Consider the following 19,629-nt stretch of genomic DNA (forward strand, 5'->3'; position numbering starts at 1 on the left):
AGCCCAGGCAAAGGGAAGAGGACCGTAAGCAAAGACTTGGAGGTGTGGATGTGTGAGGCAAACAAGTGACCTTGTGTGTCTTTGAGGGAAAGGAAGACAGTGGCCCGATGTGAGGCTGCGGGTTAACAAAATACCGGTTTGAAGGGTCCCTTCCTTTACTGTCCTCAATTCTGGATTCTTCCTAATCTCAGCCCATTCATAGCTAGTAACCAAAAGGGGGCAGCAAATCTCCAGGAATGGGGGCCTTTTCGGCCGGGGAGCCCCAGATTTCTGGGGTTTCTCCCCAGAACTCCCCAAACACCCTATTCCTGACTCCCAGATCTAGTTTGGACCGACCTCGGGGTCGGTGGAGGAGATGGTCATAATAGAGTCAGTACTAATTCCGTAGTGGTCTTAGTGGCTGTCGTTTATTGAACACTTTCTATGCCATGCCGGGCACTTTGCCATGCGTTTTATGACCATTTCAAAAATACTTTGATCACCGAGGGCTGCAGCTGTGGTTCGGGGAGGTCAGGTGCTTGCCCAGGGTCACACAGTGAGCCTGGAGCCCGCATTCCAAAACCCACGCGCGTAACCCCGCAAGCCCGCCCCGCCCCCTCCCTTAATATCTGCTCCCTAATCCAACATTCAGCAGGTTCTCTAACCCCCCACCCCAGGCTTCTCTCCCCAGACCCGGCCTCCACAGGGGCCACGTAGCTGCCCCCTCCCCTCCGTCGTCGGCTCTCGGAAGGGCCTTCGGAATCCTTTTGTCCCATCCTCCCAAGGTTCACAGGGGGAAACCAAGAATCCAGAGGGAAGGGCTCGCCTGAAGGCACCCGGCGCGTCAGAGGCAGGGCGTCCCTGCCCGGGCCCGGGCCCAGCCCTGCGCCCACCCCGTAGCGCTCCCGGGCCCCGGAGCCGGGACTCCCCGGAGCCCGCTCCCGAGCGGCCGCAGTCACACCTCGGACTCGCGCGGCGGGCCGCGGGCGCGCTGGCAGCCGTACAGCCACTGGATGACGCGCGCGTTGCGCTCCACCACCGACACCGGGGGGCGCCCGTCCCGCGCCGAGCCCGCCGCCTCTGAGCCGCCGCCGCCGCCGCCGCCAGCACCGTCCGGGCGATCCGTGTCGCCGTCGCTGGACGTCCAGTCGCTGGTGTCCCCAGAGCCGAGCGGCGGCGGCGTTCCGGGCTGGGGGCTGGCGTCGGCGCCCCAGCTCTGCGGAGAGAAGCGCTCAGCGCCCAGCACCTCCACCAGCGCGCGCTCCAGGCCGCAGTAGTTGAAGAAGCGCTCCTTCTCCGACAGGGGTAGTGAGCAGGTGGGGCACAGCGCCCGCTTTCCTGCCGCTTCCGGGGCATCTTGGGGCGCGGCCCAAACCCCAGGAGCCGCTGGTCGCTCGGTTGGGCCCGGACTGCTCGAGGTGGCGTCTCGGGGGGCGCCCAGGAAGAGGCGCCGCACCAACCCCTGGCCCTTGGCGTTCTCTTTGTTCACCGAAGCCTTGCAGTCCCGCTTCTGGCGGTAGAAGATGAGGGAGTCAGGCCTTGGCAGCCGCCGGCCGCTGCTCCGGCGGGCAGGCCTGGGCGTCCTGGGCGATGCAGGCGGCCCCAGCTCATTGCAGGGGTGCGGGGTGAGCGGTCCGGGACCCCCACGCAGAGCTGGCTCCTGGCGTCGTGCTATCACTTGGTGTGTCTTGACATACTTGGCTTTGTCGGCCTCCAGCCTCTCCGCTGCGCTGGGGGTCCGTCCCCTGGACTGGGTGGAGGGAGAGGCCAGGATCATCTCAGCGGAGCTGGGTAGGATTGTACCCCATAAGCCACTGGAAGTAAGGCAGCTAGTTGAGGAGCCAAGAGTAATTGGCTGGGGCTCCCTGGTGCCTATAGGGAAAGAGGAATGGTCAAGGAGAGAGGAGATGTCCCTGCACCTCTCCTTCAGGCGTTCCGAGAATTGGATCAGCCAGCCACCCCTCCCCCATCGAAATCAGCCTTACCATGCCTAAGGGGCAGAGAGGCTCAGACCCCCCCCCCCCCCCCGCACCGCCCTATCCCTCAAAGACATTGAGCAGGGGCGCCCTGATCACCCAGAAACATGCCCCTTGGAGGGTGCCCCAATCTGGCCACAGAGCCATGCCAAGCAAGCATTAGCAAGTGGGACACTCGGAAAAGGAAATGGGGCTGGTCCCGGCTCAGTTCCCGAAAGTGCCTCAACCGGAAAAAATACCTCTTCCCAACCCAGCAACTATGAGTCCAAGACAAGAAGGCTCCCCAGCCACAGGCTAGCTCCAGCAGGGCCCACCCTTCCCGCCCCCAAACACCCGAGGTCAGGGATATAACCACAGGGTAGGAGCCTCCAGTAATTGCAGCCAACTGCCCTGCCCAGTCCCAGCAGGGCCATGGGGAAAGAGAGAGGTGGTGACCAGGTCATGTCAGCCAGCGACCTACCACGTCTGTACGGCTGCCAAGGGAATTCCGCCCCACCTTGCCCACCTCTGCATTTCCATTTACAGAAAAGGAAACTGGTAGAGAGGAAGGGGCTTGCTCAGGTCTTACTGAGAGTTAGGGGCTGGGATTGAAACCCTGGTCTCTAGCCTTGCAGTGCGGAACTAGTTCAGATGGCCTGTCTCAGGGCCACGCAGAACTTCCCTCTCATGTTTTGCTTCTCTTCTTGCTGCTGTAATACTAAGCAATTTCCATTAGACATGGGCCTTTTGCCTCACTAAAAAGTTCCTTCCACAAATTCTTCCCAATAACCGGCCCTCCTAGAAATCTGCCCTCAGGGTCCCTGCCCTCTTCTCATCCTGAGACCCTGTGACCCTGGTCCGCCACCTCCCCTCTGCCACTGGGGAAGGGGACCAGGAGGGGTTGTATATCAAGAGCTGACAGTGCTGTTGGCTGTAACAGAATGGGCCACCCACACGGCTCAGCACACCCCATACCACCCCTGCTCCCTCCTCCCTGAATCCTCCATTCAGCTGAAAGGGACACATAAGTTCTGGGGCCTGACAGGACCTCCAGTCAGGAGGCAACAAAATAGCAGAACTTGCCTGGGATGGGGGGAGGCCGCCCCAAGAGGCCTTGGAACAGAGACCCTGCCAAACCCCCCACCCCAGCACACACACACACACACACACACACACACACACACACCCTTATCCGGTGTCTAGTAAGCCGGCCCATAGGTAGTTGGTGACTGCGAGCCCAGGCAGCAAGGAGAGCCTGGCAGTGCCCTCACTCTCAAGAACTCTCCCAGGCAATGGGTCAGATTCCAAGGTCCCAGGAGGGCACTGTGCTTGTCTGACCTTATGAGTATCCTCCCATCCCTTTCTCCTCTTCTCAGCCCTGAACAGCAAGGCTATAAAAAGTCCTTAAACACAGGGACCAAAATAATCTGCCATCCACTGTCTCTTCCCTGCCTCCTGAGTTGGCTCTGATGCTCGACCACAGATATTCCACCCTAGAAGCCTGGCAGACATCCCTGTGCCCTCTGTCCCTTTGCCCACCTTCTCCCAGTCCTGTGGTTAGTGGTCTGAGCTTTGCCCGGGGCTTCAGCTCTGGACATGGGCTTGGGGGGAGGGGGGGGACTTGTTCACTGGCTTGGTGGCAGCCTCCCTGCCCTTGGGTCCCTGAGGGCCTTCCCACCCAGGCCCTGGGCTGGGGATGCACTCACCTCTGTGCACTCACCGAGGCTGGATGCAGGGGTCCCTGGGCAGGACCAGACAAGGACAGGAGGGACAGCAAGGACTGGAAGTAACTTTGGTGGCAGCCAAACCTCACTCTCCACAGGAAAAGGAGAGAGAGCCTCCACCCCCCCACACCCCCCATTAACCCTCGCCTTCCTGACCCGGAGCCTGGTCTCCAGTTAACTCCTTCCTGGTCACAGTCGCAGGACTGGAGAAGACTTTTGGGCCAGGTCCACATCCTTTATTTTACAGATGGTCACACAGGCCCTGACAGGTTAAGTGATTTGCACGGACACACAGTGAGCTTGGGGTACAGCCAAGACCCAAACAAGGTCTCCTGATTCCCTAGCTTCCTCCAGAGGCCTGGGGTAGGCTATTCATGTGGGGTCAGCCCCCTCTTCTAGGCCTTGGCAGAACCTCTTGGTTAAAAGACGAAGGCAGAGCAAGGTTCTAGCTGACTGTGCTTGCTTTCCTCTGTAGCAGGTTTAGGCCTGTCCTGGCTGGGGTGTGTGGAGGGTGGCAGGCCTGCTCTCCCTAGGGGTGAGGCCCGGAATCTGTAGCCTAAGGGTGGGGGCATTGGTGCTGCGGATGTGCGGGGTGAGCCTGCCCTAGCAAGTCTTGGCATGACAGTCACTTCTGAGCCCTTTGGAGGTGCCTCTGCCCAAGGTCCTCTGATGGCCAGTGGGATTGGCTGGGAAGAGGGTGATGAGGGGATGGTTCTGGGGCCAAGCCAGTGTCTTTGGCCTCCTTTCTGCTTTGCCCCACTGGGGACTTCTCAAGCTGACATCTCATGTCTCAAGGGGGAGCCCTGTCCCCACAGTGCTGGTGTCTGGTGATCTCCCCTCTCCCCAATAAACGGCAGCACCCAGAGCTCAAAAATCAACACCCTTGCCAAGGGGCCCCTGCCCCCCTCCTAGCTGGGCCACTCTCCACAAACCCCTTTCCTTCCCTTGTAGAACTGTTAATGTTTGCAAAGCACATTCACACCTGTGCTCTTCGATCTCCTTTGTCTCTCTTAAGAACTCTAGAGGGGGGCCCAGTAGGGGTGACCACCCCACTTAATGGATGAGGAAATGGGATCTTGCCAAAACCCAACTCCAAAACCACTCTTTCTGCTGCACCCTCTGCCTGTCAAGTAAGATAATGAGTCTGAAAAACGGGGAGGCCCATTTGCTGGTAAGAGATTTTTATCACCTAGTTAGGGGAAGGTTTTTTTGTTCATTGGTCCATGATAGTTCCATATTGTATTGTTATAGTTCCATATTGTATTGCTATGTTATGTATCTTTGCAAAATACTTTCATCTACATGATCGCAATTCATCCCTGGGACAATCTTTGGGAGTAGTGGGTTTTACTTCCCATTTAACAGCTGAGAATACTGAGGCTTAGAGATGTGAAATCCATCCAAGCTCACACAATGAGACTAACACCTAACTTATATTGGGGGATTAATATATGCTAGGCACTGTTCTGTGATTCACACATTTAATCCTCAAAACAACCCAGTGAAAGGGGTACTTTTATTCCCCTAATTTTACAGATGCAGGTTCGGGTGCAGGCCCCAAGCACTGAGATCTAGTCATGAAGGGGTTAAGTGTGGAGGCTGGGCAGGGCCCAGCTGGGATGCTGTCAATGGCAGGAAACCTGGCCTGTGAAGGAGGGGGAGGATGGGGCTGTTGTGTCTGACTGGATGCAACCCCCATCCCTTTGGTCTTAAAGGAGCATCCGGGTTGGGTGGAAGGGCAAGCAGAGTGGGGGTGGGACATGCGGGGGTGGGCTTCTCAGCTCTTTTCTAGGGACCAAGACAGATGCTGGGCTACAGAAAGAGGGGTTTCAGAGTGGACTGCAGGCGCCGCCCTGGGGCAGCCCCGGTCTGAGGAGGGTGACTAGAAATGACCCCGCCTCCTTGCAGGAGCACTCCCTCAGAGTCAGAGGGGGGAGACAGCCCCAGACCTCGGAGCGCCCAGTCAGAGAGGGGAGGCGCAGCTCTGCCCTCAGGAGTCCAAGGTGGGGGTGGTCAAGGAGCCTTGCCCTCAGGAGCTCCCAGTCTGAGGGGTGACAGTTCCCTGTCCCAGGATGCCAATGGACACAGACCCTCTACCTTACTGGCAGCGAGGCTCATGCTGGAGAGGTCAAACTGGATCAGCTTCCGGCTGGCTTCCGGGGGTGAAAGAATCCTCGGGAGGGGGAGATCATGAGGCGGAGCTACAGCTGCGGGCCCTGCCGATCTCCCGGTTACACTTGCCCAGAACCGGATCATCTGCCTTTCTGGTCACGGATCCCTAAGGAGATCCTTAAAGTGGCTCCTTCCGGTGCTAGAGCCAGGACCTTGTGCCAGTGGGAGGCCAAGTCTGAGAGAGGTTTCCTTCCTATTTCCAGGCTCATTCCCGGATCACCCTGATGATCGATTGGAATGGGTCTGAGTCAGAACTGGCTCCTTCCGGAGGAGAGAGTGGGAAGAAGGTGTGTGGGGGGGGGAGGCTGGGGGAGCAGCTCTGGTCAGTGTCGGGAATAATGAGATGGCTCAGGGAGGCCTTCAGATCCAGCCTCACACCCCAGATCCACAACGTTACCTCCCGTAGCAGCCCCCTCACCGCAGCCACCCGCACCTCGGCCCTGCCTTTGATGCTAACCAACCCTGGTGTAACCACTCACTGGCGGTGTGGCCTGGAGTGTGAGCTCGACCTCTCTGAGTTTGCTTCGGTGTAAAATGGGAATGAGCGGCGTGAGGAAGCAGCGGCTGTGGTGCCTGAGAAAGCCTCTGGTGCCTTAAGGTGCTCATACATGTTAGATGAGTCTGCTTTTAGCTCTCGCCCAGCACTGACACCTTCCTGACGCCTCCGGCCTCAGTCTTTTCTCTAACCCCATAGTCTCAGCTGCTGTCAACAAATCATTCTGAACACTGCGATGTGCTGTGAGCTCAGCAGCTGGGTCAGACACGGTTTCTGCTCTCAGGGAGCTCAGCCTGCTTAGGGGTTGGCGGGGGGCAGCGGCGGTGGGCAGAGGCGTGACAGAGTGATCACAACTCCAGCCAGGGCAGTGCTTCTGTCACGGAGGCCAACGAAGCAGGGGACTGGGGAGGACGTTTGTTCTGCCAGAGAAGGGGGGTGGGGGTGGGTAGGGGGTGGGGCTTTCTGGCCTGGGTGGGATGGGAGGTGGGGGGTGGGGTATTGGGGGAGGGATGGTGAGAGCTACAGGCCTAAAGACAGCAGGAGTGTCAGGGTGTCAGTGAGGGCAAGAGGTTGGGGGGCTGTGGGGAAGGGGGAAAAAGAGTGAGACAGAAGGAGAGAGAAGCAGAGGAAGAGGGAGGGAGAGGCTCAGGGGGGCTGAGAGGGAAGATGGGGTGCAGAGAAGGGACGGTTTCTGTGAGGAGATGCGTGAGGTGGTGGGGGTCCTGAGAAAAGGCAGCTCAGAGGAGAGACGGGGCTCCGGGTGGGGTCTGCTTCAGTGAGCAGGGGGGGTCTCAGGCTGGTGTCGGTGGGGCCCCGGCACCACGGGAGGGCCCCCTCCGCTGGCCATGTGCGCCCCCACAGAGATTAGGGCAGCTATTCTGTAATTCGGGGCCTTCCGTTTAGGAAAGAATCTCAGCCACAACAATAGCCTGGCTCTCGCTCTCCCGGTGAGGGGTGCGGCCTCTGGGCAGAGCCAGCGCCCCGCACCCAGGCAGGAAGGGGGGGAGACCATGGGGGCGTGGAGAGGAAGGTGTTATTAAACTTGTTTGTGGAGCACCTCCGTGTTGCCAGCGAACGAAGTGAATAAGAGATCAGATTTCTGCTCTCGCAGAGCCTACAGCCTGGTAGAATGAGGAAGACAAGTCCATGTAATGTGCGCCATGTGCTAGGCGCTCTGCTCAGCAGCCACCTTCTTCTCATGCAGCCCCCACAGTGAACGGGGTGAGGGAGTGGCCCAGGCGGGAGAAGTAACTCAGCCGGGGTCACACAGCTGGCAGCCAGAGAGCGGGGCCTGCAGAAGAGCTCCCAGCTCCCTGCACCCGCCTCCCCCCCCCAGCAGTGCCTGCGACTTCAGGTCCTGCGCTCCACTGCTCCCCCTACCCACTGCCTGCCCCCTTGAGGTGGAGCCTAGAGTCTTCTGCACGTAAGCAAGCTAGGCAGTAAGGAGGGTAGCCCAGCTGCTGTGCTCACCACCTCCACCTCCGTGCCCGCATCTTCATCACCACCTCCTTCATCCCCACTTCCCACTGCTGTCCTCAGCAAGGTGCCTCCACATCCAGTGCCAGGAACAAAACCCATCCGGTCTCGACCTAGTGCAGTAAGGAACACGTGGGCAAGAAACGGGGATTCTCGTGGAATGCAGCGGTAAGAAATCTATCCTGCGGCAAATACTGACAACTACACGTTCATAATGACATGTTGAAAAATATGTTTTGATTTTTTTTTTTACACAGAGAAAGTCATGAAAATATCAAACATGACTGAACTTAATTATTATTGAACATATACGGGTATTTTGGCCAAAGGCCAGCAATACTGGATAAGTAAGAAAATAAAGATGTGGATAATTCACAAATTGTTCCATCTTTATTCCATAAAATCTATTTTTCTTGCCTTGATTTGAACAAAATTACTAAGTATGTTGCTATAATGAAGTTTCAGGGCTGCTGACTGGCTCTGTCATTAGAGCGTGTGACTCTTGATCTCGGGGTTGTGAGTTCAAGCCCCAAGTGTAGAGCTTACTTAAAAGGACAAAAAACAAATTTAAGAGCAAAATACATTGTTCTATATTGCAAGATATCCCTCAGCCATCATATGTTACTATTGCAAAAACCATCTACACACTGGAACGCTTGAAGCAGAGCAAGAAAATGGATGCTCAGCACTCGCTGGAAATAGGACCTTCTCGCCGCATCATTCCTGCTCTCTGAGAGGAAGGATTTGACAAGAGAATTCATTTGTCTCACCTAGGGTCCCTCACCACTCAGTCTTCTCCACACCCCGAACCGTGGCTGTCTGTGATGTCAGCAGCAGTGCAAAGCTTCATGGTATTTGGATGCGGTGGTCTTTTGTTTTAAGGACATAAAGCAAGAAGTGTGGAGAAGCGTTTGTGTCCCCAGGGCTGAATGGTGTTAGGTCTGAGAGCAGATATTGAGGATTACAGCTTATGCTGTGTAGCACCAAGATCCCTGTATGGTCTTTAATAAATGACTTTTGGGGTGATTTTGATATTGGGGCCCCTTTGAAAGGCATGGATCCCTCTAGCTAGTTCTAAGGGTGGCACTGAGCTATGGCCAGGAAGGAGCTGTGTCACATTGAACATACCTGATGGTGGGCACCTACCCTTCTGTATGGGAGGAGGATAATTCCCAGAGAAGGTGGAGGTTGAGAGCTGGGCCGATACCCCAAAAGGTGAGTATTATAACCATCACCCCTAATACCACCATAGCATTGTAACTAACACCTTAGTGTTACCCCTGGATTATAATCGTCCCCCCCTTCACAGTCATTGTCAGCTTCTCTATGGTTCCTAGCACTGTGAACATCTGTGTTTTTTGCCATTCAGCAATTGCTCTCATCCTACCCTGACCTTGGCCACCTGTGCTCTCAGAGTGGCATAACTTGACTCGGAGTGGGGTGCTTGACCTAGGCTTGGGTCAAAAAGCCTATCACGTTTCTCTGGCCCCACTACTTCATTTAAAGATGGACATGTAACTCAATTACATATCCAAGGGGACTTTTGCTGAAACTGCGGTGGCAAATCTCTCTCTTCCCTGCATGCCAAGCACCTGGGCAGGGCGAGTTCAGAGGGTCCAGCCTGCCCGAAGACCGAGTCAGCAGAGGGGGGAGCAGTACTGAGTCAGAGCCAGGGAAAACCCGACCTTGAGGAGTGGGGCTTCTGTGTCTGGGCATATCCGAAGCAAACCTGTAGTGGGGAAACCAATACCTTTCCTGTTGGCTTAACCCTGCCGGGTTGGTTTTTCAATCACATATAATCAAAATAAACCGGAAGAAAACACATCATTCTCTCCAAAACTAGGGTCACCTTTATCACAGTGCCTGTAGCATTGGCCATGAGCAGCCTGCCTTTGCTTACCATCGCAGCCCATCTCCGCACTAATTTCTCAGGAATGCTGAACAAAGGCCTCCAGGTTTGTTGCAAAGCTGACTTAAAAGAGCAGTCGCTGTTCTCATAAGGAGTCAGGACACCAAAGTTCTGGTCCTGACTTTGACAACAAACTCACTCTTGGTCTGGAGCAAGTCGCTCTCTCTTGCACCTCAGATTCTGATCCGTTTAAAGGAAAAAAGTGGATTTGACCACTGGTTCCCCAATGCTACTCCTTGGTGGATTCCAACTGGCTACATAAAATTTACCTGCGGAGCTTGCTAACAAGACAGAAGCCAGACCTCTGCCCTCGGAGAACCTAATTTAGTAGGTCTAGTGGGGAGTCAAGAAAGAAAGAACATAACAGTGGATCAGACTGATTTTATTGATATAAATGCCCTTATTAGAGATTCTAGATTTAATGTGTTATCTCTTGCAGCTGAAAGTAGCTCTAATATGCTTGTTTAGTTGCCCAAAACTGGTTTCAACATGGCTCTGTATTCACTGAGGTTGAGATGTCAGTATTTCTCTGGTTAATGTGTCTCCCATCTAAGAAGATAGGAATGTTGGAGATACATCACACGAGGTTGCATATATTTCCTAATCCCACCGAGTACATCTCCCAGGAGGGCTCAGAGGGTAGTTCTTCACCTAGGTGTTGAGATAAGTGTTAAGTAAGAATAACACCAGTATCCTTGAAGAATTTTATGGTGGTTGTCCTCTGCGGTTTGGGTATATTGGGAGAGGCACCACTGAGATGGGCTCCCTGATTTCATTAGGGGTGATGGGGTCCTGAAAGAGTAGAGGCCAAGCTGAACTTGGCTGAACTGCCAGAGTCAAGGTGGACACTTTCCCTGCAGGATGAGGTGCTCAATGGCATGTTTTCACTTGCAGGGATCTTTGATCAGAGTGTCCTAGGAATGAAATAGGTAAGCAGCTTATTAGATATCCTTGAGTTATGTAACAGAAAAACCTCCACGTCTTGTGGCCGGAAGCCTAAAGTGGATTGTTGTCCCAATGGAACCTCTTGGCCTTGCATCTAATTTCCACATCCAAGCCAATTCACAGAGCTGATGTCCCCACTGAATAAGAGGCCAGATCCTTAAGGCAGGACCCTGCGGCACTGCCGCAAGTGGGTAGCGTATCAGTGTATGTCGTCCTCCAAGGAAGGGGGATGGGCAAATTCAGACCTGTTAGGCGTGACTAGACATTGACTTTGAATTGATGCTGATATCCGGAAACTGACGATTCAACATGTCTGAAATGAAACTACTGATCTCTTATCCCCCCAGATCCATCTCAGCATCCTTCCAATCGCTCAGGCCAAAACCTCGGAGTCATCTGGGACACATGTCTTTCTTTCACATTCCACATCTAATTCATCAGCCACATCCGTTGTCCTATCTTCAGAACACATCCTGATTTAGGTCACCTCTGTCCCACCCCACTCCTACCACCTTGGGCCAAATGCCTCCTCTTTTGCTTGGATTGCTGTAATAGCCTCCAGGGCTCCCTCCTAAACTCAGCCCACCCAGCAGCTAGATCAATCCTTTCAAAGTGGAAGTTAATCACGTTGTCACTTCTCTGCTCAAATTCCTGAAAAAGGCTCCTCCTCTAAGCCGAAGTGCTCAAAGGCTAGCAAGGCTTTTCGCGACCTGGATCTTATCTCTGGCTTTCCTCCCTCTCACCCACCCGGCCCCAGATACTTTGGCCTCCTGGCCTGTTCCTTGAACACACGACCATGTCTACCTTAGGGCTTTGACCCTCTTCCTGGAATGCCTTCCTATAGCTCTCTCCTGAGGTTCCAGCTACAAGTAAGGGGGCCGTCCCTGCCAGCCCTAGTGATCTGAAAGAGATTGGTGGTCAGGAGCCTAGGCCAAGCCTCCTCCGTCACTTCTTAGAGACTGACCCAACAAGCCTCAGAGATTAGGCAAGCTTGGCATTGTAAGACACAGGCCACTAGTGAGAGTTTTGTTTCCAAATTATCCCACTCTACCCTCCAATGTCTACAGGAAGCAAGGAAGCACGGTTGAGTTGAGGGGATGTAGAGACTCAGACTGGGGTGAGGTTTCTCAGGGACACGCACAGAGTACCTAGCATTTGAGCAAAGTATCCCAGGCGCATCCACCAGAGGGCAGACTTCACCCTTCAAGAAGCCTTCCTGATCCGCCTTCACCTACGGACTCTCTTTCCCAAGCTCGGAGAGCCCCAGGGTCCACGCCGGGGCCTGGCATTACTCTGCACTCCCTGGACATCCTTAGCACTGCTATTCTCCCTGCTGCCCACTCCAATAGTTATTTACCTTGATGCTTGGTGCCCTGTAATACCAGTTAACCGGTAAGAGCAGTAATTCCTTCATTTATATTTTTTTCCTGCAGTTTATGAAATATCGTCACATACATTATTCTCATTTGGTTTACAAAGCAACTTGGAAAAATAATTTATTATATAGCCACTTTTTAGAAGAGGTAACTGAAGCTCCCAGAGGTGAAGTGGCTACATTTAGTAAAGTCACATAGTGAGTTTCTGGTGCGGTTATCGTTGACATCTATTAGGTATTTGCTATATGCCATGGATGATGTCCAAGCTGGCTTGTAGTTTAATTCTGCAGTAATTGTGTCCATGAAGTACTGACAGTAGGGGTAGACAAGCAGATGACTGGAACGTATAGAGCTTATTAATTATACGGTTCAAATCTCCCATTGTTCTTGCGGAATTTTTGTTTGTTTACTTGATCTATCAATTAACTAAGATTGGTGTGTTAGTATAGCCCATGATGGGATGGTGGCTTTCTCCAGTTCTCTCTGTAGCATTTTGAGGCTATGTTATTAGGTGCATACCAGTTTAGAAATGTTCTCTTCCCCCACCCTCTGGTGAAATGAACTTTATCATTATATAATGACCCTCCTTATCGCTACTGATGCTTTTTGCCTTAATATCGCTTTTATTTATTTATTTAGCCTAGTATTTCTCTCCCCCAACTTTGTCAGTCTGTGTTCTGATGTTTAGATCTGCCTTTTGTAAAGAGAACATCATTGGATTTTGTTCTTTTATTTGGTCTGACATCCTTTATCTCTGAACTCATTAATTGAGATTAATTTATTTTTATTTACTTTTCTCATCTTGTAATGTACATTGTAGTTTTATACTTTTTCCCTAAAAATTTTTTTCAAGGATTTGTTTACTTGATAGAGCGCGTGGGTGAGCAGGGGGAGGAGCAGAGGGAGAGAGAGAGGGAGAGAATCTCAAGCAGATTTCCGCCCCCCACTCCCAAGCCTGACAGGGCTCGATCCCATGACCCCCAAGATCATGACCTGACCCAAAACCAAGAGTTGGGCCCTCAACCGACTGAGCCACCCAGGCACTACCCCCACTCTATTTTTTAAAAGACATTTTTGGGATCGATCCCCAACCCTTGCCTCTGTTCTTTTAGAAGTTATAGGCTCTATGTCTTTCAACTATTACGTTGGCCATTCTAACCTAATGATTAGTCTGCTGAGTTTTCAATTTCAGTTAGCATATTTTTTCATTTTCAGAAATTGTATTTGGTTCTTTTTCAAGTTTACTGGTTCCCACATAGTATCAAGCTTCTCTTTTATTTTTTGAACATATTAAGGTTATTTTATATTGTGTGTCTGGTGATTGCAATATCTCTGAAGGTCTGTTTCCGCCGTCTCTCAATTCTACGTGTTCTCCCTCATGGTGCCTTGTTACCTTGTGTGTTTGGTTCTTTTTTACCATGAGCTGCTCATATTGCCTAGAAATTTATAGGAATTATTTGAGGCCTGTGTTGACATCAAGTACCTCCAAAGACAATTTGCATTTCTTTCAGTCTATGCTGGTACTACCAACCCACACCACTTTAAATTAAATTCTTTGCTTGAGGATTACATAAGTAATGTGATTTGACTTCAGATTTCATGAGGGAGCTGGCTTGCAAATTATGAAATCTTTTTTTTTTGAGATTTTATTCATTTATTTGACAGAGAGGGAGCACAAGCAGGGGGAGCAGCAGAGGGAGAAGCAGGCTCCCCACTGAGCAGGGAGCCTAATGCAGGGCTCAATCCCAGGACCCTGGGATCATGACCTGAGCCCAAGGTGGACGCTTAACTGACTGAGCCACCCAGGCGCCCCGCAAATTATGAATTCTTAAAGGAAATTTTATTTTCCCCTTTTCCTAGGGCCAAAGGTGATATAAGGAGGTTTTAACTGTCCTTCCTCTGGGTGCCAGTGTTTGCTTCATATCGGTCCTTGTGCTGTGGTTATAACCCTTTGGGGTCTTCTATTAGTGTTCCCATTTGGAGAGCCCCTGGGATTTCTCTGTCTCCTATGTCCTATGCAGACAGGGAGGGAGGATGTTATGGTGTCCGTCCAGGCATTGGCAGGCTCCCTGAAGGTTAAAAACAATTTGGGTATTTATTTTCCTCTCCACTTCATTTTGGGGCTTGGCATACTCCTAACTTTCATGGCAGCTCAGCAGCATAGTAAAAAAGAATTAAAAAAAAAAACAAAAAACCTCCTTCATGCAACACTTTTTTTTTTTTTTTTTTTGACAGAGAGACACAGCGAGAGCAGGAACACAAGCAGGGGGAGTGGGAGAGGGAGAGAGAGAGGCAGGCTTCCTGGCGAGCAGGGAGCCCGATGCAGGGCTCAATCCCAGGACCCCGGGATCACGACCTGAGCCGAAGGCAGACGCTTAACGACTGAGCCACCCAGGCGCCCCTCATACAACATTTTAATTTTTTTCATCAGGAAGGTCACTTAGGTCTCTAATTCACCATATTGTTGGAAAAAAGTTTAAAACATGGATTTCATGATCACAAGTCCTATTTGTTTTATGACATTTTTATAGTCTTTTTTATTTTTTATTTTTATTTTATTTTTATTTTAATTTTTATAGTCTTTTTATACATTTTAATGTAATGAGTTTTATATGGTATGACTGTGTATATTATTATTTATAATGATATCATTTAACTCTCCAACTAACCCAGAGAGGTAGATATCATTATTTTATCTTACTTTATTTTAATTCCAGTGTAGTTAACATATGGTGCTATATTAGTTTCAGTTGTACAATATAGTGATTCAACAGTCCCATATTTACTACAGAGAGGTAGACATTATTATCTCTATTTTACAGGTGAGGAAACATAGGCTCTGAGTTTTGCCCAAGGTTACACTAACTATATGGCTGAACAGACACTTAGCCATTGGTATTCACCCTCCAAAGGTTTTTAGACCCCCTTAAGAATCGATGAAAACTCTAGATCCTCTTCCCAAAAACAGGCACATTGATACAAAGACACTAAAATTGCAGGGGGGCCGAGATCCTACAAAAGCCATCCATGGATGTTACATGAAGAACCTGTGTGTGTTATAATGCTGAGAGCAGATGCAGGAACAAAAAGACACATTCGTTTTTTAGCTTTGATCACAAGTTCATATTCCTCTGCCTGTCTTCAAAGACCCTTCACTTTCTGATCCCACTGTCTTCATCCACTCTCTTTTTCCTAACATGCATTCCCTGAAATAGTCCTTTTGGGCATCTGCATGATCTCTCTTCAGTTCGTGGCTTGGCTCTGTGCAGCGAGAAGCACTGACTAAGATCACGGGCTCTCACAGCCTGGGTTCAGATCCTGAGCAAACTGTAGACCAAGGGTGGATTATCTACCCTCTCTGCGCCTCTGTTTCTTTACCTGCAAAATGGTGAAGAACCGTAGGTACTTTGTAGGGCTGTGGGGATTCTATGAGTCAATGCATGTAAAGCACTTAAAGTAGTGTGTGCCTGCAGATATATTTGAGGCGGTACTATTATTCTCCCCTACAGAGTGGGTCATTATTAGTTTCCTACAGCTCATTGGTAAAGTAGGAGAGGATTCTTGTAAATAAAATAGTTTTGTTATTATTTTTTTGAAACCAAACATTGTCACTTTATCTTTTTTTGTAGTCTCAAGTTTTTATTTAAACTCCAGCTAGTTAACATAAGTAAATTAAATAGTTTAAAAAGTATCTAAAAAAGTCCAGGGCAGGGGCAGCTGGGTGGCTCAGTCGTTAAGCGTCTGCCTTCGGCTCAGGTCATGATCTCAGAGTCCTGGGATCGAGACCTGCATCGGGCTCCTCGCTCTGCGGGAGGCCTGCTTCTCCCTCTCCCACTCCCCCTGCTTGTTCCCTCTCTCGCTGTGTCTATCTCTGTCAAATGAATAAATAAAAATCTTAAAAAAAAAAAAAAGTCCAGGGCACACAGTGGTGCTAATTTCTTGAAAGGCAGTTCTCCTATTGCCATTTTAAGAGGGCAATAGCGCTTTCTGTACTGGAGGCCTAGGGCTTCACTTGTCCCAGTGGAGAGACAAATGCTTTGCTTTTCAAGTCTCAAGGGCAATGAAATGGCTCAAAGTGTTGAAAGACAGAGGAACAAGCAACCCTACCCACCTCGGCAAAGGTGGGATCTCCTGAGATTGAAGGGATGGACGTATGGCTGATTTCTGTGAGAATTGAGCTCCAATAGTGACCATGGCAGCGAGATTTCTGACAGGATGGAACGGGGACTAAGGCCCTGGTGTTTGAGTAGGGTTGGCCTAGGGATTTGGTCAGTAAGCATCTCAGAGAATGGACAGAGTGAGGACCAGAGGACTTTCTCCAAGTCTGGTGGATGATTCTGGAGAAGTTCCATCTAATCTTGGCTGTTCTAGAAGGATGAAGGAATGTGATGCTTCTTATCTCTTGGTGTCTTTGAAGAAATTTATAGTGATACATTGTGTGTTTTGTTTTCTCAGCCGAGGGCAGGCATGTGTGACCTTCCTTTGTAAATCTCATAATCCTTTCATTAGTAATTTTCCATGTTGAATTGACTCATTGAATCTTAGAACTGGAAGGGCTCTTAGAAATTATTCCTAGTTAGTGCTGACAGTAATTAATTATTATGAAGGCAGGAGACACCACCCTATTAGACTCTTTTGGTCCAATGTCCCTAAAAGAAATCCTGAAGTCAGGAAGTTTCTTCTCTAAGGACGGGGCCTAGGCTGAAAGTGAGCCCAGATAAACATGTAATTTATCCTCAAAGAACATTTTCTTCTCTACAGCCCATTGTAGCCCATAGGCACTGACATTCCTTTGGGAAAGACTAGAAGAACCACTGGTATTGATATGATTAGAGCAGAGGGGTTGAGGGCCCACCAATCTCATCAGCCTCAGGAAGTCCTGCCTGCTAAACTGGAAAAGGCAGGTCCCAAGACAAGCCCGTGGAGCAGGCCCATTAGTTTATGAGCCAGCTGGAGAAGGACCAGAGCCCCTGCAGACACAGTAGTGTTCTGACAAGAAGACCTACAAAAGAATGGTTGTCGTTGTCAAGTCAGTCAACTCCAGTCGGCGGATCTGTGACTTAGCTTTCCAATCTCTTTTGTGTCCATTCTTTTCTTTTCAATGTCCATCCACTCCATGTACCCTGCATCCAGAGTTCTCATGCAATGGTTCCTTATGTGACTAGCATAGTGGTTCTTAGTCTTTTGGACTTCTTTAAGAATTTGCTAAAAATTAAGAACTTTCCCCATGGAAAATGGATATTCACATAAAATTTTGCTTATAATTCTAGTGGGTCCACTGACGAGGCTGTATTCCTTTGTTGGATTCCTGCTTAAGAAGGCCCCCTGCTTAAGAAGGCCTGCTGCTTAAGAAGGCCTGCTTAAGAATAACGTACCTGATAGTGATTTAATGCATGACGTCTTCTGTTTCTCAGAAACACAGCTGCGTTCTACTATGAGGCAGACAGAGTCTGAAAGTGAAGATAGGTACTTGAGTTTGGGGTGGGGTGCTGAAACGGGTCTGTGCTGTTGGTTGCTAGGAGGTAAGTGAATCTAAAAAATACCACTATACTATGACTTTTTCTGCCTATCCCACAATCTGACCAATACTGTTTTAATTGTAATATTTTACCATTTTCACATTAGAATCACTATACTTAAAAAATATTAATGTGAGTGCACTACCTACAGAAATTCTCACTTTATTTTTCTTTTTTTTTTAAAGATTTTTTATTTATTTATCTGAGAGAGAGAATGGGAGACAGAGAGCATGAGAGGGGGAGGATCAGAGGGAGAAGCAGACTCCCCGCTGAGCAGGGAGCCCGATGCGGGACTCGATCCAGGGACTCCAGGATCATGACCTGAGCCGAAAGCAGTTGCTTAACCAACTGAGCCACCCAGGCGCCCGAAATTCTCACTTTATTAATATGAGATGAATCCTAGGGATCAGTTTTTAAAAATTTAAATGACTTTATTGAAGTATAATTGATGTAAAGTGCATAAATTTAAGTACAGTTTGGTGAATTCTGATATATGTATGAAACCCATGAACATACCCATCCCATCATCCCCAAAGTTTCCCCTGAAATCACAGGCAAACATTTTCCTGAGGAGAGGATGTAATGCTTTCATCAGATTCTCCCAAAGGGGAGAAGAATGAAAGCTATAGCTGAAGCCTGGCTCATTGAGAATCCATTCATTCATTCATTCAACATATTGTCAAAATCAGAACACAACCACAATGGCTACCATTTGAGAACTTAATGTGCCAGGTATTATGCCAGGCACTTTATGTGTATTATCTCTGACCCTAACAAAAATTCTGAAATGCACATATCATCATCCAGTGTACCATCTCCATTTTACAGATAAGGAAACAAAGGCTCAGAATGAAGTGACTTGCCCAATGCCACATATTAATTATGTAGGTATTTGCAAAAGCTAGTGTTTAATAGGAGATCTGCTACAGCAAACCTATCCTTTAGCCACTAGGCCATGATGCATTCGGTAATACCAAGTTGCCTAACTTCTGCTCAGAACAAGCTAAGCTTGAAATACCAAATACCAGGGCTGAGCAGGAAGTGAAAGAGTGAAGTCAAAGACACTTTTTTTTTTTTTTTAAACAATTCCCTTCTAGGGGTGCCTCGGTGGGTCAGTCATTTATCTTCGGCTCAGGTATGATCCCAGGCTCCCGGGATCGAGCCCCACATTGGGCTCCCTGCTCGGCGGGAAGCCTGCTTCTCCCTCTCCCACTCCCCTCTGCTTGTGTTCCCTCTCTCGCTGTGTCTCTCTCTGTCAAATAAATAAAATCTTAAAAACAAAACGAAACAGGGCGCCTGGGTGGCTCAGTCGTTAAGTGTCTGCCTTCGGCTCAGGTCATGATCCCAGGGTCCTGGGATCGAGCCCCGCATCAGGCTCCCTGCTCTGCGGGAAGCCTGCTTCTCCCTCTCCCACTCCCCCTGCTTGTGTTCCTGCTCTCGCTATGTCTCTCTCTGACAAAAAAATAAAAAAATAGAATCTTAAAAAAAAAACCCCAAAACCAAAACGAAACAATTCCCTTCTAACCAATGAGAAGTAATTGCAAAAGATAAAGTACTGCCTTTAAAAGACGCAAGACAGCTCCGTGCCCTCAAGAGGTGTGGCGGGGAGGTTTTCTCAAGTGGGAGTATTTATCTAACCACAAACCAACTGTCTATCATTACACTGCATTTTAGAGGATACCTACGATTGGTTGACTAAGAGAGCAACATTTGAATTTAAAGAAAAGGCCAAAACAACCAGGGGTCATTCCTTCAGTGAGGAAGATAAAGCTTTGTTGTGAGAGAAAACTCCAACTGGAGTCTGAGATTAGGTACTAAAACCCTTACACCATTACCTCACTAACTGGTGTTACTACTCTTCATTTCCTCATCAAGAAACCAGTCCCTATTTTAAGTAAAACCCACTGAAAAGATTCTTAAAAACCATGTGAAGGCTCTTTGTAAACTGCAAAGGATTACAAAGAAGCTAGTAAATGCAAGTATTTATAGTTTAAGATGCAATTAAAAAAAACCCTAATCTCTAAATAGAATGCAAAATTTGCCTGTCTACAAAGGCTATGCCAGGACAAGGTGGCAGA

General features: G+C 49.7%; 1 protein-coding gene across 2 annotated transcripts; it reads right to left on the bottom strand.

The window, feature by feature from the left end:
- Positions 1-656: 656 nt before the first annotated feature.
- FAM110D (family with sequence similarity 110 member D) lies at positions 657-3,741 on the bottom strand. Of its 2 annotated transcripts, none has more exons than XM_035019425.1 (2): positions 3,641-3,741; positions 657-1,851 (listed from the first exon to the last, which is right to left on the bottom strand). In XM_035019425.1, exon 2 carries the CDS (start codon positions 1,754-1,756, stop codon positions 935-937), a length of 822 nt encoding a protein of 273 aa, XP_034875316.1. In that variant the 5' UTR covers positions 1,757-1,851; positions 3,641-3,741; the 3' UTR covers positions 657-934. The 2 variants fall into 2 exon arrangements, with proteins under 2 accessions (XP_034875316.1, XP_034875317.1); XM_035019426.1 differs by having other exon boundaries at positions 3,655-3,719.
- Positions 3,742-19,629: the final 15,888 nt, after the last annotated feature.

Source organism: Mirounga leonina, unplaced genomic scaffold, assembly GCF_011800145.1.
Source record: "Mirounga leonina isolate KUSES-001 unplaced genomic scaffold, KU_Mleo_1.0 Mir_173, whole genome shotgun sequence".
In the NCBI taxonomy this organism is placed as follows: Eukaryota; Metazoa; Chordata; class Mammalia; order Carnivora; family Phocidae; genus Mirounga; species Mirounga leonina.

Excerpts from the sequence above, each read along its gene's own strand:
- FAM110D (XM_035019425.1), bottom strand. The coding sequence starts at position 1,756 with ATGATCCTGGCCTCTCCCTCCACCCAGTCCAGGGGACGGACCCCCAGC.